Source organism: Cygnus olor, chromosome 9 (assembly GCF_009769625.2).
Source record: "Cygnus olor isolate bCygOlo1 chromosome 9, bCygOlo1.pri.v2, whole genome shotgun sequence".
In the NCBI taxonomy this organism is placed as follows: domain Eukaryota; kingdom Metazoa; phylum Chordata; class Aves; order Anseriformes; family Anatidae; genus Cygnus; species Cygnus olor.
Window position 1 is genome coordinate 4,727,268 of NC_049177.1, and position 19,109 is coordinate 4,746,376.

Genomic DNA, 19,109 nt, shown 5'->3' on the forward strand with positions numbered 1-19,109 from the left:
ACAAGCGATTGAGGGAAATTATTTCTCATTATTTGCTATTTCAGCTGAATGACAGGCCTTGCAAGCCACAGGGCGTTGAGTCTGATCCCTGACTGAATAGCTCCCAAATGCACGTGGAGCATCCAGTGATCCATGCACGCATGTTGCCCACACAAACCCTCACGAAAACACATTTCCCATGCTCTCCTCTTTGTTCTCGTCGGTGTTTGTTTATCGCTGGCAAGGAACAGGAGTGCTGCCTAACCTGTAGGGCAGCACACTGTTTGTCTTCAACGCCTTGTGAGTACTTTCCGGCAGCATCTCCTTGATGGCAAACACGGACCCATCGGCGCGGTAAGGTGTGGCCAGCCTTGGCACGGTGCTTGGTGAGGGACATGGCACAGGCACTGGTGGGCTCCAGGAGGTGTCCCTGGTCCTGCTGGCAGCAGTGGTACGGCCACACGAAGTGAGGCTCTCTCTATGCCCAAGAAGCAATCAGCTTTCGTTGTGTTGTTTATCTGCATCTTCAGCAAGGCGTTGTGCAGGGGAAGGCAGCATCATTTGTGACAGTTGTAGCTCTAAATAGGAAATGATTAATATTTCATGATTATTTTTCTGTAAGGCATGATTCTGTGGAGAATGCATCAGTCTGACTCGCTGTAGAGAATGATTCTGCCTTGCTTAGCTTTCTAAATGTAGTCAGGCACTGCATGCTAATATACTTATATTAAATGAGACCTCTCTGGCTGTCTGACTAATGCTCTGCTGCCAATACGTCAGTACAAAAGTGAGCACTTAAGTTTTGGAAACTTCTGTTTCATTCTCCAGTCTCCCAAGTTAGCTGTTTCTCACTCTCCCTCTGTGTTGTGCACCTTTGATCTAGGTTTTACAAAAGGAATAATGCAAGGCAGTTCTATGAGGTCATGAATGTTAACTGATTCCATCAGTTGCAACATCTTTGATTCTGCTGAAAGTTGTTCCTTTTTTTTTTTCTTATTTATTTTTCCTTTTCTTGAGTCATGAGCAAACGTCCTTAAAATATTCCAGACAGTTTTAAAGAAAGGCTTAGCCATAATGTAGCAGGGTGCTGTTAAGTGCCGTAAATCAGGATGAAAGAAACTGAGGGACAGATTCCTACTTAGGTGTATGGGTTCCATTCATTAATCTGAATTCAGTCAGACCAGAAGAAAATGAGACTAAAAGATGATGTATGTTCCCTCAGACTATTATAATGGCTTAATCCTTGTGCAAACAGCAATACTGGAATATAAATAATTCACAGCAGATTCTTCTGGTCCCAATCAGGGTTCCATTCTGTTAGACACCGTAGAGAATACTACAAAAACATGATGAAGGAGAGCTAAGACTGCAGAGAAAACAGATGTTAGGAAATGTCATCATTAAGGTGGTCTGTGAAATGTTAATTTTACTCTCCCTTCTACTCCCATGCATGTACTACACATGTTCTTGGTCACATTCATGTCTACCAGCTCAATCTATACAATGGAGTGGACATACTTATACCAAGCAAAACAAAGACTTCTGATTCTTTCCAGGATGCTATTTAAAAGTTGGAATTTGTTTTATAACCCAGCTGTTCCAGGTCTATAAGGGCTGTCTATAGACTCTATGTAAGGCAGAAAGGAGTGTGTAGGAATACAAGACAGTTCTGCATTCATACGATGCTTGGAAGTAAGTTTTGGAGAGAAATAGTTTGCCACACTTGAAATTCTTTGTGACCTTGTTGTGACAGTGTCATCCCAGAACTTTTATTTTCAGTATCTGAGGATTCAGGGATTTAGAAAATTACATAGCTGAATTTGCTTTCATTTTCTGTCTTAAAAAAAAATAATAATAATAAAAAAATACTGATAAAATAACCCCCTTGAGGTGTGTGTATTTTTCTGTAGATGTGGGCATATACTGTGTTTATTCAATGTTCAATCTTTTCAGGCTAGTGCAGCTGATATGTCAGGCAAGATTTGCTCAGCATTATTAAAATTCATATTGCTTTATGAATTTAAGAGTTACATCAGCACAATGCAAACTATGAATGCAACAGATACTCGGTAGGTCACAGCAGTCTTCAGATAATAAGCAATATTGCCATGGGAAGATACTGTATTTATCAGTGGATTGTAGGTACCGTCATAGATGATGATCTTTGTGTCAATCAAATTTGCATGCTTGCTTTACAAATTGAGTGCCTGAAAGTCATTGTCTGGTTTGTTTGTTTTTCTTTAGGATTTTTTCCCTTAAAGAGTCATTCTTGTTAAGAGCAGTGATTGAACTTGGTTTTAATAATTATAAAAGGGTTTTGTTTTGTTTTGTCTGATAGCACTGGCACAGAAAAGCCTCTGCAGTTCTTTTCGGTTTCCAAGTTAATGCTGTCTCGATGCTGCTGACTATCAATGCAGTCTTTTAGCCATGGCTGTCTAAGCAGCTGTGAAAAATAACAACATAAACTTAGAATTAAGAATTTTCAATAATAATTAAAAATTACGGCTAAAGGTTCTCGTTCACCAAACACTGACTGCTTCTCAAAACTCTTAGGCATGTATTTAATTTTGTGCATATTCCGAATGAGTTTGGTCTTAATATAACCGAAGCATGTACTTTCAATTCTCTTGTTATACTGCTTTTTTAAAGCAAATAAATAGCTATGATTCAGATACGTGCTTGATGGATAAAAATCAGGGAACACAACTGCAGCTGTGTGCCCAAATTTAATCTTAGGAGCAGGTTCTGTACTTCTGCTTCCCTACAGGTTAGTTGTGCTGGGATTTGCTCTGTTATGCTTCTCACTTTGACTGATTTTTCCTAAGATTTCTCTTCTATTGTAAGCCTCATTTCATACATTTAATATCACTGTTCATCAGCCTAATTACCCCTTGGTCCCACCTCTTTGGCACAGACCCTGGAAGTGAGACTCATGATTCCTGCCTCAGCCGCCGGCCCATCTGCTTTTTCCAGTTCAGAGGCTCTGGACGTGGTCTCCAGAGGAGCATCTGTCTTCTCAGCTGCCCGGGCTCAGGTACTGCAGCTGCATTGCTGAGAACTGAAATGTTTTGTTCTCTTCCTGGTTTCTACTCCGTCTCCTCGTGTTACAGTTCTTCCTTCCCATTTCTTCCTGTCTTGTAAAAAAAAAAAAAAATACCTCTGTTCTACTACGGCCACTACTACTGCTATTACTACTACTAACAATAATAACAATATAGCAGGATTTGATGCCCTTCACAATGCTTAGCAGTGAGAAAGGAAATCCTTCCAAAATTGCTCACGGAGAACTGCTGCTGCACGGGGCTGAATCTGTACCCACCAACTGCTGCTGCCTCCTCCAGAGCAGAGTCTGGGGGAATGAGAAAAGCACTTTCATGTGCCTGGGTAAAAACACCCAGTGGAGGCTTATACAAAGAGTCGGTGAGCTGGGACAGCTTCTGCAGCCCTGGTCTGAGAGAGGAGCCTAGCAGGAGTGTAATGCTGCACGGAGCATGATGTACTTCCACTGCAACATGAAACAGCCCATCAGGAGAAGCTGAAGGAGATACTACTTCCACAGACATCTGTGGCGATGACTTCCTGATTACAAGCAAGTGACACCAACCCAGAAGGGTTGTCATTTTGTCTGGTGGTTGTTGTTGAATGTAAAATATCCTGAAACAGTTATGTAAAATTGAGTACCTCATCAATATTACATCTGCAACAGACGATGAAAGCCTCCCTGCATGGACAATAATCCATTTAGTTCATCCCGCAAGATCTCCAGTGCCAGATGCAGTATCTGGCCTTTTGATTCAGCTTTGAGATTCACTAGTGGAAAACCACAGGCAGCCAAACAAATCCCTGTTGACTACATATCTACGCAGGAGCATACGCAAGCCATGCTCTAGGTAAGGCTGACAGTAATTCATTGTGGTGCTTTGCGACCTGATTTTAAACAGCTGCAATGAATTGCTTTTGCCTTGAATTACAAACAATTTATTTGGGGCAAACCAGGCCACTTCCATGGGATCCAGCATCATGCCAAATGTGGTAGATAGATGACAGGATGCCTGCCATGTTTTGGAAGATGACCACCGAGTCCTTGGGGGGGGAGGGGGGCAGCTCACATTTGTGAGCAGCTCCTGCTGGTGGGAGGACCCCAGGTGATGGCACTGCAGCAGCAGGACTGCACCACAATCACGTTAAGAGCTACAGGTCTGGTGGAAAACATATCATGTGCTGACCCAGACCCTTCCGCACCACATTGCATTGCACAGAAGAGAAGATCACTGAAAACTGGGTTGGTTTTAGGAATGGGCAAACTAGGCAATTTCCAAGGGTGGTGAAATTAGAAGAGGTAGAGGAATTGCAGCATTAACTGCAGAAAGGGAGAGGGCCTGACTCTTGTGAGCAGCTCTGGCTCTGTCCCTGCACAGTGTCCCCACATCTGGGAAGTCTGCTTGGTTTGAAAGCTGTGAGATGTGGAATGAGGATAGTGCTGGGGAAGCTATTGCCACCATCAATGCTGCTAGCAGCAGGCAAAGGCAAAATAACATTACCTTAGTTATTGCTATGCTCATTTGATGCATGTGGCAGCAAAAGTCAGTTTGCCCCACTCGGTTGAAAAGCCATGTGTGAATGTGGGGGCTTTTTCAGTGTAAAGCAGTCTCAGCTGGAGCTCGTGCAAATGGGAGCCAAAAAATCAGTCCCACCCTGCTGGAAAAGTGCATTTCCTGCAGCCAAAGCCATGCCGGCAGATTCTGGCTGAAGAAACAGGAGTAAACAGCATCTATGGAGTTTATGGTTGGCTTTTAAATATATCTGGCACCAAATTTCCGGAGTAAGGATGCTGCAGATTTGGGGTGAGATGCAATAACGTGTCTGTTTAATTTCAGATATGAACCCTACTGGATCTGAATTATTAGCCCAGCACTGAAACAGCTATTTTCATGACAAGCCTTCTGTCGCCTGCAGGGATCCCTGGATACAAACGGTTTGTTTTGAGTACATTTCATTCAATTGGAAAAATAGCTTATGTTTAATATTTCATAAAATAGGCTGTGTGTTTTATCTCTGCTAGTACAGGATCTATGCTGTCCATCTTCCATGTGTACCCATTCTTTTATGCAACTCTTCTGTTCTGAGGCAAGAAAAAATATCTTACATCACACAGGGCTATCTTATGCTTAAACTAGGAGCGCCCAGCAAGTCGCTCATAATCAAAAGCCATTTGCACTGATCTTCAGACAAGACAGTGGACAGGCTGCTTTCTCAGGGGGCGTTTGTCCCTTCCTGAACTGATTTGCTGTGGTATCCTTTTCCTACCTGAATTATAACAAGCTCTGAGACACCAATGTTGGGGAAGCACGGCAGTCCCTCCACCCACTGCCCCTCTTTAAGGCCTTGCAAGGAAAACCTGCATCATCTTCCTGCCCTCCCTGGGGCTCCCCATGGGACTCTCGCCCAGGCCAGAGTAGCTTTCCCGTCCAGTCATGCTATCTCAGCGGCAGCCTGGTGCTGGGAAGGGCACGCTGCTTCTCTGCCACTTACCAGCCTTGTGTAGCACACAGGGAGTTTTTGCCTTAGTGGAAAATTGTGGCATTTCCTCCTAATTATATGGGTTTTACTTGCCAGTCAAGGCTCTGATAGCTGAGAGAGGGAAGCAAGGCTGCTATCTAAAACCACGCGGAGGTCCAAGACAAACGTTTTTTGCAGCTTGCAGAGGTGTTGCTAGGTGTCATTTAGTTTTCAGCCTCTTTGGGGGAATGAGGGCACTGCTTACTTTTTTGTATTTGCTGGAGAAGGGAGCAACCCGCCTAGGACTTTTTCCCTGCCCCACGAGAGCCGTTCAGGACCAAGCAGTCATAAAAGCACTTTCCAGATGTTAATATGGGGAGACAGAGTCTCAGAGAAAAATGTTTCTGGTTTACTTCGAGAGATGGATGCTGTATGTTCCTGGTTGTGAGATATATATATATATATATATATATATATATATATATATATATATATATAGTTTTAAGTAGTTGTTTCTGAGGCATTGTGGGATGCGTTGTGCCCAGCTCTATGCACCCTCTGGCTCCCACCCGTTCCATGCTGGGGGAGCACAGGAGCCCACATGCATGTACAGGAGGCGACAGCGGTGCTTTGTTTCTGTGCCTCTTGCCGTTCAGAACATGCTTCCTGCACACCTGGGTGGTGGCATTAAATCCTCATGGGTCAGGGAACCACAAGGTGACAAATTTGCCATGCTGAAGTTTCACCCCTAGCCTGGTCAGGCATGACTGTTGCAAGGCTGGGGGAAATGCTTAACCCTGTACCTCTTCTGCTTTTTGCACTGAAGTTCAGGCCTTGCTTGATCCTCCTGTCACTGTCCCAGGGAAGCTGCCGTGAAGCTGGCCAGCTCTCCCAGGCTGTATAGCCTGAAAGGCAACGTCAGTATGGTTCAACCCTAAAAAAGCAAGCCCTCAACTTTAATGCTGATGTGGCAAATGTTACTAGCTATAACCACATGGGACAATATGAATTTGTGCTCTCCTTCTGATGATTCAGGCTTATTTTGAATTAACCTTTAAACTGTAAATAAATGGACACAACGTGAGACGTTTCCGCCTTGTCCACAGGAGCTAATTTGGTGGTTCCAGATCTGTTTGCCCTCTTCTTGGTAAAAGTTTTATTTGGGGAGAAATTCTACACCGCTGGCTCTGTGCTGTGCTTTGCAGTCAGTCTCATTTTTTTTTTCTATTTTTATCACATTCGTGACCAAATGCTAAATTTGGTTTTGACCCAGCTCTATATAAATTACTGTAGCAATAGGGCTGGAACCTATGAAGTTATATACTAGGCAATGAAGGGCAAGCCTATGACCACAAAAAATGCTGTAATGGCACCGGTGAAGGTAATGATGCTAGCAAAGACAATGCAAGAGGAAATGGTGATAACTTTTTATGACAAGGAAGCAGAGCATGGCTTATTGCCCCTGTAGCCTTGGCAGATAGATCCTCGCATGCTGTGTAGCTAAAGCACCCGTTGTCCTAATGGCTTGGGAAGAGCATTTACCCCTATTAAGTGTGCAGGCGTGTGATTTCATGCTTCGAGAATGGCTGGAGCCTCAACAAATGAATAAGAAAAGGAGTGTTAATTAATAGGTGTCAATTTTGCTACTCTAACCCCTATCCTGCATTGTCAGGCAAGTGAGCAGGTAACAAAGCAGAGGTTTTGCTGCCAAAGAGAGGGGGATCCAAAATCACTGAACTTTTCTGTGTTTGTGAGTAATAAATATGAAAATTATTGAGGCTTTGATGTAATTTTGGACTTGGTGCTTAGGGACATGGTTTAGTAGGTGATATTGGTGGTAGGGAGATGGTTGGACCAGATGATCTTGAAGGGCTTTTTCCAACCCTAATGATTCTATGATTCTAATTAAGGGATAGAAATGGCTTAGCCCCAAAATCATGAAGTTTCTGCAGAGCAGAATCACAGGAATAATTTAACAAGCGACTAAATAATGTAACTAATCCTATGTCCAACAGTGAAATCACTTCTATCCATTTATTTAAAATGAAGCATCACATAAACGTGTGAACATACTTCTCTTGTGGTAGCATCATTCACTCCCACATAAAACCTTTGTGCTCTCGTGAAAGCGTCGCTGCAGGTCACTTCTGGAGGACACATACTGCAGAAACACCACATTCTCCTCACAGAAACCCCCATGAGCTGGGTCTGGTTTGTCCCCTGGGCCCTGGGGTGCCCCTGGCAGTGAGGTGCTGCAGCCTTGGGGCCTGCAGGCTGCCGTTTGTTCCTTCTGCCACCTAAATATGCCGGCCTCGGCCTGCTCTCTGCTCCCATTCTCTTTTGCCAGGCTAGCTTTGCCTGTGAGGGTTATGCCTCGTCTAGAAAAGTATGAATTAAATCCACAGCTTATCTATAAACCAAGAGTTCTGACCAGCTTCTCCTGTCTCGCCCACACCCCTACTGATGGGGCAAAACAGAAGCACAGCTCCTTCTTTCCATTTACTTTTCCTTTTGGAGTGAGAGCCAGTGCCTGGTGCTCCTGCAGTCGCCAGGCTCTGCTTGGGGATGGGGAAAGGGAGCAAGACCTGCACAGAGCCCTGGCTCTCATCCAGGGCTGGTGTCTGATGAGTGACTACAGCAGAGGGAAGGGCTTAGGAGGGAGAGTATTATGGGAAAATGATGCAAAGGGAAAGACAAAGTAGTACGTAGCACAGGAAAGAGAAAATAAAAGAAAGACAGTAAAGTGCTTTGTGCCCTTCCCCGCCGAGCCAGCAGCAGGGTGCGGTGCAGTTCCTTGAAAAGAGGCGACCTGGCTATAAGTGGTCACCCTTGTTTTTTTCTGAGTCAGTTTTGGTGAAGGGCACGTGGCTGGGATGGAGCACGGCCGTGTTGTGCTGCTGGGAGGACGGGCTGTGCAGGGCCCCGCGGGCGATGCCTCACCAGCGTGCCACTTCCCTGCGCCCCGCTGCTTCTGTTCTGCGAGCGGCAAGGGACAGAGAGCCTGGCCACACTAATTAAAACTCCTTTCTCAGTGCTCCTTGGGAAGGTGCAAAGAAATCCTCTTTTCATCCTTAATGACTAAAAATAAATCCTATTTTGTGTTTAAGAAGGAGCCGCATGACTGAAATGAGCCGTTCAGTTTCATTCATGATTGCTGTCTATTAATCTGTTCTCTTCACCCTCAGCAGGGTATGACTCAGAGCTTCTCATTGTCTTCCTCCCTAAACTATATGTGTTTTGACTTTAAATTCTGCTGTCTGACGCACAGCAGTGCTGAAATCATGACAGTTTGATCCAGCCAGCTCCCCGGAGACTCTTGATCTTTACTGCCTGGTAAACGTAACACCCGTCACAGCTATGCAAAGCAGATATTGATATTTTTACACCAAATGTTGGTAAGCAGATGTCACAGGCTGGTGAAGATCTTTGAAACTCCACGGGAGGAAATATGCGTGTATGTACATGGGGGAGGCCTGCAGATAAAAATACTTTGGTGGTTATGGGAGAAGACATATATTCCTTAATCTGTTGGTGTTTTGCTATTCTTGTTCATGGTGATCAAAGTGGAGGCTGCACTGGAACAAGTACAACAGTAAATTCGTTCTCTCTTGATTCATCTGCTGCTTTTACACCCTCCTGCCAGCCGTGGCTTCTTGCCTCCTCTCCTGTCGGAGGCAATGGCTGACCCCAGCTCCCCCAACTTTGCGGGCTGCATTTTGGGACCCAGGGCCAGGTCTGGCAGGACATCAGAGGCTGGGTCATGGCGACGGGCTCCAGACTGCCCAGGAGCAGGGTAGGACCCAGCACTGTGCTGAACGAGGCCCAGCAGGAGGCACGGGGCACTGGCTGTGCCTGGAGCTGTGCCGTGGATGTGCCTTGGGCACGGCTTTCCATGGACCAAGCTGTGCCAGCAGAGCAGAGCTGTGGGACCAGCGCTGCCTCCGTGCTCCTCTTTTTGTTCATTTATTTTTTTAAGTGCAGGCAGTATGAAATCCTGAACATGTTAACTTTGGGGTGAAAGTCAAAGTCTATTTTCTTGTTGTCCTTAGCAAAATCTGTTTTTGAAGCATCCCTATGGAGCGTGCAGTACCACTGCAGGGAACCGTGTTGGTCAGGCTCCCTGTGGGCCTACAAAACCTTACTGCAGTGTGGAGTAACACCCAGCGGCCTGCAGCCACCACGGACCCCTGCCTTGGCATCCATGCTGTTAAAGAACTGCGTGTGCAAACCACAAAGTCCCTGATTTCCTTACAATGTTACGTTTTCCCTGTCCCTTACAGCTTTGGTAATGGAATTTGAGCCATTTATTGTGTACTAAATTTAGGGAGGCCAAAAATATTTGCATGCAAATGTGTTTGAGTTCCCAAGAATGTGAAATGAGCACAAAATAACAAATATAATGTTGGGCCAAAGCAGAGGTCAAGTATTTTAAAATCAAAATCATTTAAATTAATCTATATCTGTGGTGACAGGTGAACTTTTTTTCTGACGAAAGCAAACCTCCCCCTTCTCATTACATACAGAATAAATGCAGATACTCAAATCAGATGAGGAATGAATTCTAAATGTGACAATGGCACTTACTCTGTAGGAAATGCCATGTCTGTAATGAATTGTAAATTATTTTTAGTTGCCCCTGGAAACGGAGGAAGGGGAAAGAACCATCAATATTGACACAACCCCGCTTTATTTTTAAGCAGCACTGATCTTTTGGTGACACCAATTAGATGAGGAGAGAGATAGAGCTGAAGTGAAGGGTACAGCCTGCAGACTATTTTGGGTTTTAGACAACAGAGGCACAGGAGCCAAACAAATGTGCTGCCTGCTGCTGCGCGTTACTTCTGTGTGGCCGTAACCATCGAGATGGTTGCTTTGTCCTGTGTGAGCTGGGGCAGGAGGCAGGTCTCACCGGGACCCCATGGTCCATGGGTGGTGGTGGTGGCAGCTGGAGGTCCTTGCCACCATCACCCCCACAGTGCTGGGGCTGGCCACGGGCACGACACCAAGCCCCATCTCAGAAAAGGCTACCTCCCGGGCATGCTCCTGATGCTGCTTTTCCAAGTGGTCCGGCTTTTCTTTCTCCACTGACTTCAGTGATGATGAACTCGATGGGTGTGACAAACCACGATGGGCTCAGTCCTCTTGCCTCTGTTTGCTGCAGTGAAGTTCCCTCACCTCCCTGAAGCTTTGCTTACTCTTAAGTTAACATGCAAGATGCAGGTTTGATTCACTTCTAGCCTCTCACGATGCATAACTGTGTAAGGCAGAGCATGAGACAGGGGAAACCATTCAGAGAAAATATCACATTTATTGCTGTTCTGTTCCCAGCGTACACAAGAGGATGCAATATGGTCAAAATACATTCAGAGAAACAAGATTACCATCCTCCTATGGTTAAGCAGTTGATATTGAGCTAGTTCTAATGCAATTACCTAAATTTCAGAGATGCTGTGTTGTGATCCTACTCTTGTATAAAATGCCATGGAACTTCTAATGACAGCACAGATCAAATTTTCTGTTTCATGACTCATTCCAAAGAAAAGAGTGCAACACACACACACAGAGCACATTAATTAAGGGCCTCCTTACAGGACCATGTGAATACAATCATTAGCACAAAGCCCATGCAAAACAAACATTTTGATGTGGAGTAAAATTGACAGCTCAGTTGTGGCTAGCCTTCTGTAAATTTTATCCACTGAACCTAAAATAGCCACAGCAGAGCACTAAGCCAAGTGCCTGACTTCACACGCTGTGAATCTCAAGTGAGAGGCTAAGGAACAGAGGAAAGCATCGTGCTGATGTGCCAATTAATTTGAGTTGTCTGAAATACACACTGATGCTGAGGATCAGGGATAGGTGGATGGGGGCAGTAGGATGACTTCATGTGAAAGAATTTGCTAGACAAATGTTGGGTGTTTGGTCATGGACTGCACAAGAGTCTGTTGGAAGCACATGCAGAGGTACAACAAAATTCTTGAAAAATCTGAACATTTTTTCTTCTTTTTTTTTGTTTGTTTTGATCACGATGACTATTTTCGCAATGGACTAAGGTATTATAGCTGTAGTTATGTCTAACCACGCATTTTGTGGGCGTTTGGAGCCCTGCTGACGGGACACGTGCTGCTCAGCAGGACCCTTCCCAGGTGGTCAGGGTAGTGCATGGCTCACGTGGACCCTGCTCTCTGCCTACTGTGGCTGATGCACCTCTGTCTCCATCTTCAAGGATGCCACCATGGGTCCTAGCAGAACTTCTGGTTTAACTCATTTCTTTCCGGGCCCAGCTATCAAAGCAGGCGTTTCAGGTTGTGCCTGGGTCCTGAACAAAACTGCTGCTGCTGAGTTTCAGCACCGACAAAGATGGGTCCTGTAGTTTACTAATAACGCCATATGAGGTGAAATGAGAGGCTTCCTGATCTCCATTTCAGCCCCCCAAAATGCAGCATGGCCAGTCCTTTTGTCTGTGCTCACAGCTGCAATTATTTCTACCTTGTTGTTCTTATGACAATTTAATTTTGTAACATTTATTGCCTTGGAAGGTATATTCATCCTATTCATCCTTTTTTTTTTTTTTTAAATCTTGTGCTGTAAAAGGTCAAAATTGTCAGGAAAGATTTATTTTGGGGGAAAAGGAGTCCTTATTTAAAAGCCAAAGTAAAAGAACCTTTCTGGAAGAGAAGGGAAGCAGGAGTGAGCTAAAACCCAGAGCAGCATCTGAAGCAATGTGTTACATTCCATGTTTCCTGACTGATGGCAGAGTGGTACTTACTCACCCTACTCATCTATGCGACCAAGTACTGGCCTTTTGGCACTGTGGGTGCCGCGAATACACTTACACCCAAGGGGTGCTGCTGGCACGGCCGGGCCGTGGTGTGGTGCCTGGGTACTCCTCCTGTGCCGGTGCCTGCCCCAGGGAGGAGCAAAGGTGTCCCCCCCGCACCAGCAGTGGGGTTCCTTGTGTCTTGTGCCTCCCTGACATGCTTCAGTCGCTCTGTCTGAAGGCTGCCGTTCCTCCACTACACCCAGCCCTTGCCTGGTCTGGAGCTCGTGGGCCTGTGGTGCTGGATGGGGAGGGCATGGACATCCCGAGTTGTCCTTGCACTGTGGCAGAGCTGTCACTGTGTGACAAGGGCTCACCCAAGGGTTCACCCAAGGTCTTGCCCAACAACGTCTCACCCAACGGTCACCCAACGACTCACTCAACAGCCACCCAAGGTCTCACCCAGCTGCCATTAAGCGACTCCCCCAGCACGCAGCCATTAAAAGGCCACCCTGTGCCATGCGAAGGCCAGGCGCCAGGTGCGAGCACGGGGCTGCCCCACACGCTCTGACACCACAGACCCCTGGCAGCCCCTTTCACCCCGCTGCACCCGGGGGGGGGCCTCAGCAGCGGGTTGTGCCCAACGTTGCCCCACTGCCGCATCCTCCCCTGCTTTCTGGAGCCGAGAAGCAAAAGGCGCTGCCTGCCCCCAGTCTACAGTTCCCTTTTTTCCTCCTATTTTTTATCCCCCCTTTTCCTTTTTCCTTTTTTCATATTTTTTTGACTTTTGGACTTTTTTCTTCCGTTTTCTTCCTCCTCCTTTTATTTTCCCCTCTATGGTCCTTCTTTCCCCTCCCCCCGCTTTATGCCAGCACCCCCCTGTTTTTATCCCCCCCCGTCCCACCATTGGGGGGGGTTGGGGGGAGGGGGGGGGTCCCTTCTCGGCGGTGGGCGGGGCCCCGCGGGGGGCGTGTCCCGGCGCGGTGACGTCAGGCGGCAGGGCGGTATAAGCGGGCGCTGTCCGGGTGCTGAAGGCGGCGGCGGCGGCGGCGGCGCGGCCAGGTGGGGGCTGCGGCGGGGGGCGCCGGGGGGCGGCCGGGGCCGGCAGCGCCCCTGCCTCGCTCCTCGGGCACCGCTGGGGTGGGAGCCGGGGAAAAGCGAGAGGAAACAGGGACAGGAGGGACGGAGGGGAGTTGGCGGGGTGGTGGCCGATGCGCGTGGTTCGGGGGACGCGGACCCGGTCGTCGGGCTGTTGGGTGCTGTGGCGCCGTTCCCGGCTGCGTTAGTCGGTCTGGTGGGGGTTATCGAAGCCTTCCTGGATGCCTTCGTTGGTTTGGCAGGGGTTGCGTTGCTGGCTGATGCTGCGGAGCGTGCTGCCGCTGCTTATGGCCGCGTTGAGTCGCGCCGGCTCGGCATGGCACTTGGGCTGTGCCTGAGTACAGGATGCGAGGTTACCTTGGAGGCAAACGCAGTCTGGTTAGCCCTGTGTGTCCACAGATACAAACTGTCGTTATGCTCGTTCAGAACTGCTGGCGGTTTGTTTGCTTTTCCCCTCCTCCTCCTCACCCCGTTCCGATTTTGTTCCTGTTTTGAGTCCCTTGCGCAGCGTAAAGGGTTAGAGAGGCTTTTATAACGGCAACTTTGCTGCAGTCACACTATTTATTGCAAAAGTAAATGGGATGAAGAGTGCATGATGTATTTCCTTATTTTCATGGAAAACTGCTTTTGGATCCCCGCTCAGACTCTTAAGGACTTGTCTGTAGGAAAGCTTATGAGTTTTCATAGCAAATTTTCACTGAAAACGTTACATCCACATCAAAAAAGACTGCTGGGAGAGAGAGAGAAAGAGAGAGGGAGAAAATTACTGCTACCATGGAAACATCCCTGTACGGAGAGTTATTGTTTTGTCTCTTTTCCAGGGAACTTCTGTCAGTCTGCATTGCCTTTGTGCATGTTAAATTGTGAAGTCAATCCTCTCATTTTATAAATAGAAACTTGTATATTTGTTGGCCAAAAAATGATCTTACTGTCTGTTAGGTTCTAGTAGCGGAGAAAAAAAAATGCACTCCCCTTCCAGGCTAGCTTCACGATTATACATATGTAGATTAAAAACAACCATTTTAGCATATTGTCCTTTGAGAGGCACAAAAGAGAATATTTTACTATAGATCCTAAAGATAGGTAGTCTAAAACGTCCTCTGTTTTTTCAAAAAATGTGAATTTATGTCTGGGAGACCGGGGAGAGGACTCCCCTCACCCTGAATAAAGCAGTATATTTAATGACAAGATTTTGTGACCTGGACTCAAACTTTTGAAATAAATCATTTCCAGCTCCATTTGACAAAGGCTTTTGAGAATCATCTACTAATAAATTAGAATTGAAAATTGATCTAGAGACAAATGTACTTCAAATGTCTAGAGAGGAACCACTAAGCTGTTATTCCCGCAAAGGAAATATTCCATTGAGCAACATCCTTATGGAACACTAAACAAAACTTTGCGGGGCTACACGCATTTTGATATTAATTGAATGATGCTGACTCTTACAAAGGATACAGCAATACATAATTGTGTGCTGTGGAGGAGGCTGAGTTCCTGGTCTCTGTTAGTGGGATGTGCCTGGCAGATAATTATGGAACAACTCTCCCTTCTCCCTTTCTCAAAAACAACAGAGTTTCTCCTCTTATCAAACTGACTATTAATAACCAGTTTCTCTGCTAGAAAAAGCTTAATTCCATCTATTTGCTGCAATAGGTAGCAAAGTTTTTTTTTTCTTTTTTTTATTTTTTTTCTGCCTCAAGATATATATACATTTACATATAGGACTAGTTCCTTTTCTGTGATAGAAAATGAAGGGATGCGTTGGCTTTGTTTTAGGGCAAACACAGACCTAGAGGGTGGGACCTTCTAATCAGCTGTTCTGAAGTAATGCTTTCTGAAATCAATTCCCAAATGTATGCAGACTTGAGTATTCAAAAATGTCTGGGGAAATTGTTTTCTGTTATGGCTGTTAGCTTGCTCAGGCATACTGAGGTTAAAAAAAAACGGCTCTCAACTAATACTCTTTTAATTATTAAGTCACATTACGTTAGGAACAAAAACAGCGGAAAAATGTACAATTGAGCTGAAATGAGCATACCGATGCTCACTTTCTATGTACAGCAGTGGGCAAACAGCAGCATACGTAACTCTTTCAGCCTGTCATGAATCACCAACTTCTCGACAGGATGGTTTTACCAAGCCAAAAACAAAGGAGCCAAACCAGGTCAATTAAGCAAAGTGGTTTCTATCTTTACCGTTTCTTTCTCATTATTGTACTTTATTCATTAATGTAAATGGATCAGAAAAGAGACTAATCTGTCATACAGCCCCAGGATATGAGCTCCCAAGCATCTCCTAGGAAATAAGTGACTGCAGTTTTTCACTTCACAGAGTGGAGGGTGCTCGGCTCGCTGCAGGACTGGGCTTGTGCAGCTGTAGCCTCATACGCAGCAGTGCTGTCATTTTGTTAATTCAGTCTAATACATATTTTTCCCACTTATGTTCCTTTAAACAGAGTTTATTATTGGCTGGCTTAAACTGGACACACTGATTAGACATGGGTTTCTTTTGATTTTAACTGAATTTATCTCATTTATACCAATAGTCAAGCTTCTGCTTGTCCTGGGACCTGATTCAATTTCTGCTGAAGTGAAAGAATGAATGAAATCACCACTCAGAATCAATTTACTTGAGCCTATTTCCAAAACTGTCTTGGAAAATATCAGTAAAATAATTGTATTGTACCTGTATGATAAATTATAATTTGTCCTTCATATAGGGTATTACTGCCCATGGGGAAATGCATCACTCATAGAGCCCCTTAACTAAAATTCAGCTGCAATACAAATAATGTTTTGTTTTGTTTTGTTTTGTTTTTTATGAAATAGCAAAAAAGGAAGTAATAACACTAACGGTAATGACCGAAATAAACCTGCAAGTCATTTCATATGCCATGTTCTCCACTTCATTACATTAATTTTACTGCAGTCTAGCACCATTCAGAGGTATTACCCTGACAGTAAATGAGATGCCCTATGGAACAATCTCACAAAATAATACTGTATGCAGTTTTAATATATGTTGAGCTGCATTTAAATATATGGACATACTGTCTTTACCATTTGAAGCCTTCATTTTAATAATTCAAATGACAACTGGAATCCTCTATTGGCATTTCTTTAGCTATATAGGATTTTTATTTTTTACTTTGGCACTGCCATTGGAAAACTGATGTTCATAAAGTAAATTGAGCATAAAGATAAGACATTTCTAGCTTTGCAAACCAATCATTTACACTAAACTGAGGAGACAAAGGAAATGTTCAGAAAATCTCAAAATAAATTTCCATTAAAAAAAATCTTTCATATATGAGCTCTATTAACATTTCATGAAGAATAAAAACATGTAGTACTATTATTCTTCACAATGAGTTCCTGTTTAAAATAACAATCTCTTTTTTAACCTCTCAGTTTGCTAAGTTTGTCTCCATATATTAACTATCTCTTTTTTTCTTCTTCTTTATTTCAAGGAAATATACTAAATATGGCAGAAACTAAAACCTTCCAGCTTGGAGCAGCCTGCGCTGTCACCTTTTTCTTTGCCCTAATCTGTTGGGTTGATGCAGCTTCCTTCCAGCAATATCAGCTGCTTCAGAAGGACCCAGACTATGTAATGAAAAACTTACAAAGGTTCCCAAATCCTGACATGATCAAAGCTTTGGAATACATAGAAGATCTTCGCAAGCAAACTAACAAGGGAGAAAGCAGCCCTGATTACAACTCCTATCAAAGTGTCCCATACCTCCTGCAACAGAAAGAAAGCAAAGATCAGGTTCACCTCCCAGAAAATTTGAGGGATTCTTTGACTGAAGATGAGTCTCAGTGGGTTAAGGTTATGTTGGAAGCCTTGCGACAAGCTGAGAAGGAGTCAAAAGTTGCCCCAAAGCAGAATAAACCTTATGGTCTGAGTTCCGATAATAGTTTTCCAGCTGGAGTAACAGATGATTACGAGGCTTACAAGTGGCCTGAGAGGTGGCAAAAATATCTCAAAATGCCTATTGGCCTCTATGAAGACAGTTCAAGAGACAGTCCTTTCAAGCGTACTAATGAAATAGTGGAAGAGCAATACACACCCCAAAGTCTTGCTACACTGGAGTCAGTGTTTCAGGAGTTGGGGAAGATGGCAGGACCTAGTAATCACAAGAAAGAGAGGCTGGATGAGGACCAGAAATTGTATGCAGACGATGAAGATGATGTGTATAAAGTGAATAACATTGCCTACGAAGATGTGGTTGGAGGAGAAGATTGGAATCCCATAGAGGAAAAAGTGGAAAGCCAAACCCAGGAAGAGATAAAAGACAGCAAAGAAGAAATTGATAAACATGAAGAGGAGATTGATGATGAAATGAAGAGATCAGGGAAACTCAGCTTCCCTGAGGATGAAATGAGAAGAGAGAATAAAGATCAAATGTCAGAGGACGTTTCAAAGCTAATGAATTATTACCTGAAGAGGCTGGTGGGCAGTGCTGGAAATAGGAAATTAAGGACTGGAGGAGAACTTGAGGAGAAAAGAGCAACCACATTTTTGGATAAGCAACTTGATCCTCAGTCTATAGCTCAGTTAATAGAAATCTCAAGGAATTTACAAGTTCCTCCTGAGGATTTGATAGACATGTTGAAAGCTGGGGAAAAAAAGCAGCTTCAGAGTGAAAGGTTGGAAGCTGAGCAGGAAGCAGAGTTCCCAGAAGACCTTGATGAGATCGCTGAAACTACTCTAGGACAGAGTGACATATTTAAAAGTAATGGAAACTCTAAAAATGGGTACATGAAGCAGCCCCTTAATGCAATTCCCGAAAATTTACCTGAAGACCTCAATATTGAAGACATAGTCAGTCTTCTGGGAACTGACAATTTAGGTAACCAGAATCCCTCCTACTTACTAAATCATCTTAATCAAGAAAATGATTTACCAAGACTGCCTTACATTCCCAGAAGATTGAAAGGACGCCCATTTCCTAAAGCTGCGTGGATTAACGACTTGGAAAGGCGACAAATGGAGTATGAGAAACTGAATGAGAAGGATGAAGAGCTGGCTGATTACTTGGCAAAGATGCTGGCAAAATATCCTGAAGTTATCAATACGAACCAGATGAAGCGACTTCCCGTTCCAGCTTCTGAAAGCGACCTGCAGGAAGACGACCGGCTGGAGCAGGCCATCAGAGAGCACCTAGGCCAGGTGGGACCACAGGAGACCGCGAAGCTGGCATCACTCAGCAAAAGGCTCTCCATGACAGGGGACACCGATGACACGCAAAACAGGCAGTATCTGGATGAGGATATGCTAGCAAAGGTGCTAGAGTATCTAAAACAGGAGAAATCAGATCTTGAAAGAGATCACATTACTAAACGGGCAATGGAAAACATGTAATTGTTCCCCAAATATGATTTCTCTCCCTGATGTGTTGACTTCAATCCCAATTCAGTTGTGATTTACTCCCACTCTCCCACTAAACAACTTATGGTAGACTACTTACCATTGAACAGTCTGCATATCTTTCTCAGAGCTGTTATCTTGTTTATTGATATACTTATGTATGTTATAAATGATGGGGCAAATAACAAAATTGCTTCAAGTGTTTTAAGAAACAATTTAATGAAATCAAGTAAAACTATAATATGTAAACAACTGACCTTTGCATTGTTAATAAAACATGATAAATGAAAAGTGACAATTATCATTTGAAATTTTTAAGATTAATTGGATTATTTTGTTACTGTCTGTAGTGTTTTTTGTGGAGTATTGAATAAAAAATAAAGCATTATATATATAG

General features: G+C 44.5%; 1 protein-coding gene across 2 annotated transcripts; it reads left to right on the forward strand.

The window, feature by feature from the left end:
- The first annotated feature begins 4,862 nt into the window (after window positions 1–4,862).
- SCG2 (secretogranin II) lies at window positions 4,863–19,097 on the forward strand. Of its 2 annotated transcripts, none has more exons than XM_040568108.1 (2): window positions 4,863–4,954; window positions 16,809–19,097. In XM_040568108.1, exon 2 carries the CDS (start codon window positions 16,823–16,825, stop codon window positions 18,704–18,706), a length of 1,884 nt encoding a protein of 627 aa, XP_040424042.1. In that variant the 5' UTR covers window positions 4,863–4,954; window positions 16,809–16,822; the 3' UTR covers window positions 18,707–19,097. The 2 variants fall into 2 exon arrangements, with proteins under 2 accessions (XP_040424042.1, XP_040424041.1); XM_040568107.1 differs by lacking the exon at window positions 4,863–4,954 and adding an exon at window positions 13,233–13,300.
- Window positions 19,098–19,109: the final 12 nt, after the last annotated feature.

Bases quoted from the DNA above. Each gene is read 5' to 3' on its own strand.
- SCG2 (XM_040568108.1), top strand. From the start codon at position 16,823: ATGGCAGAAACTAAAACCTTCCAGCTTGGAGCAGCCTGCGCTGTCACC.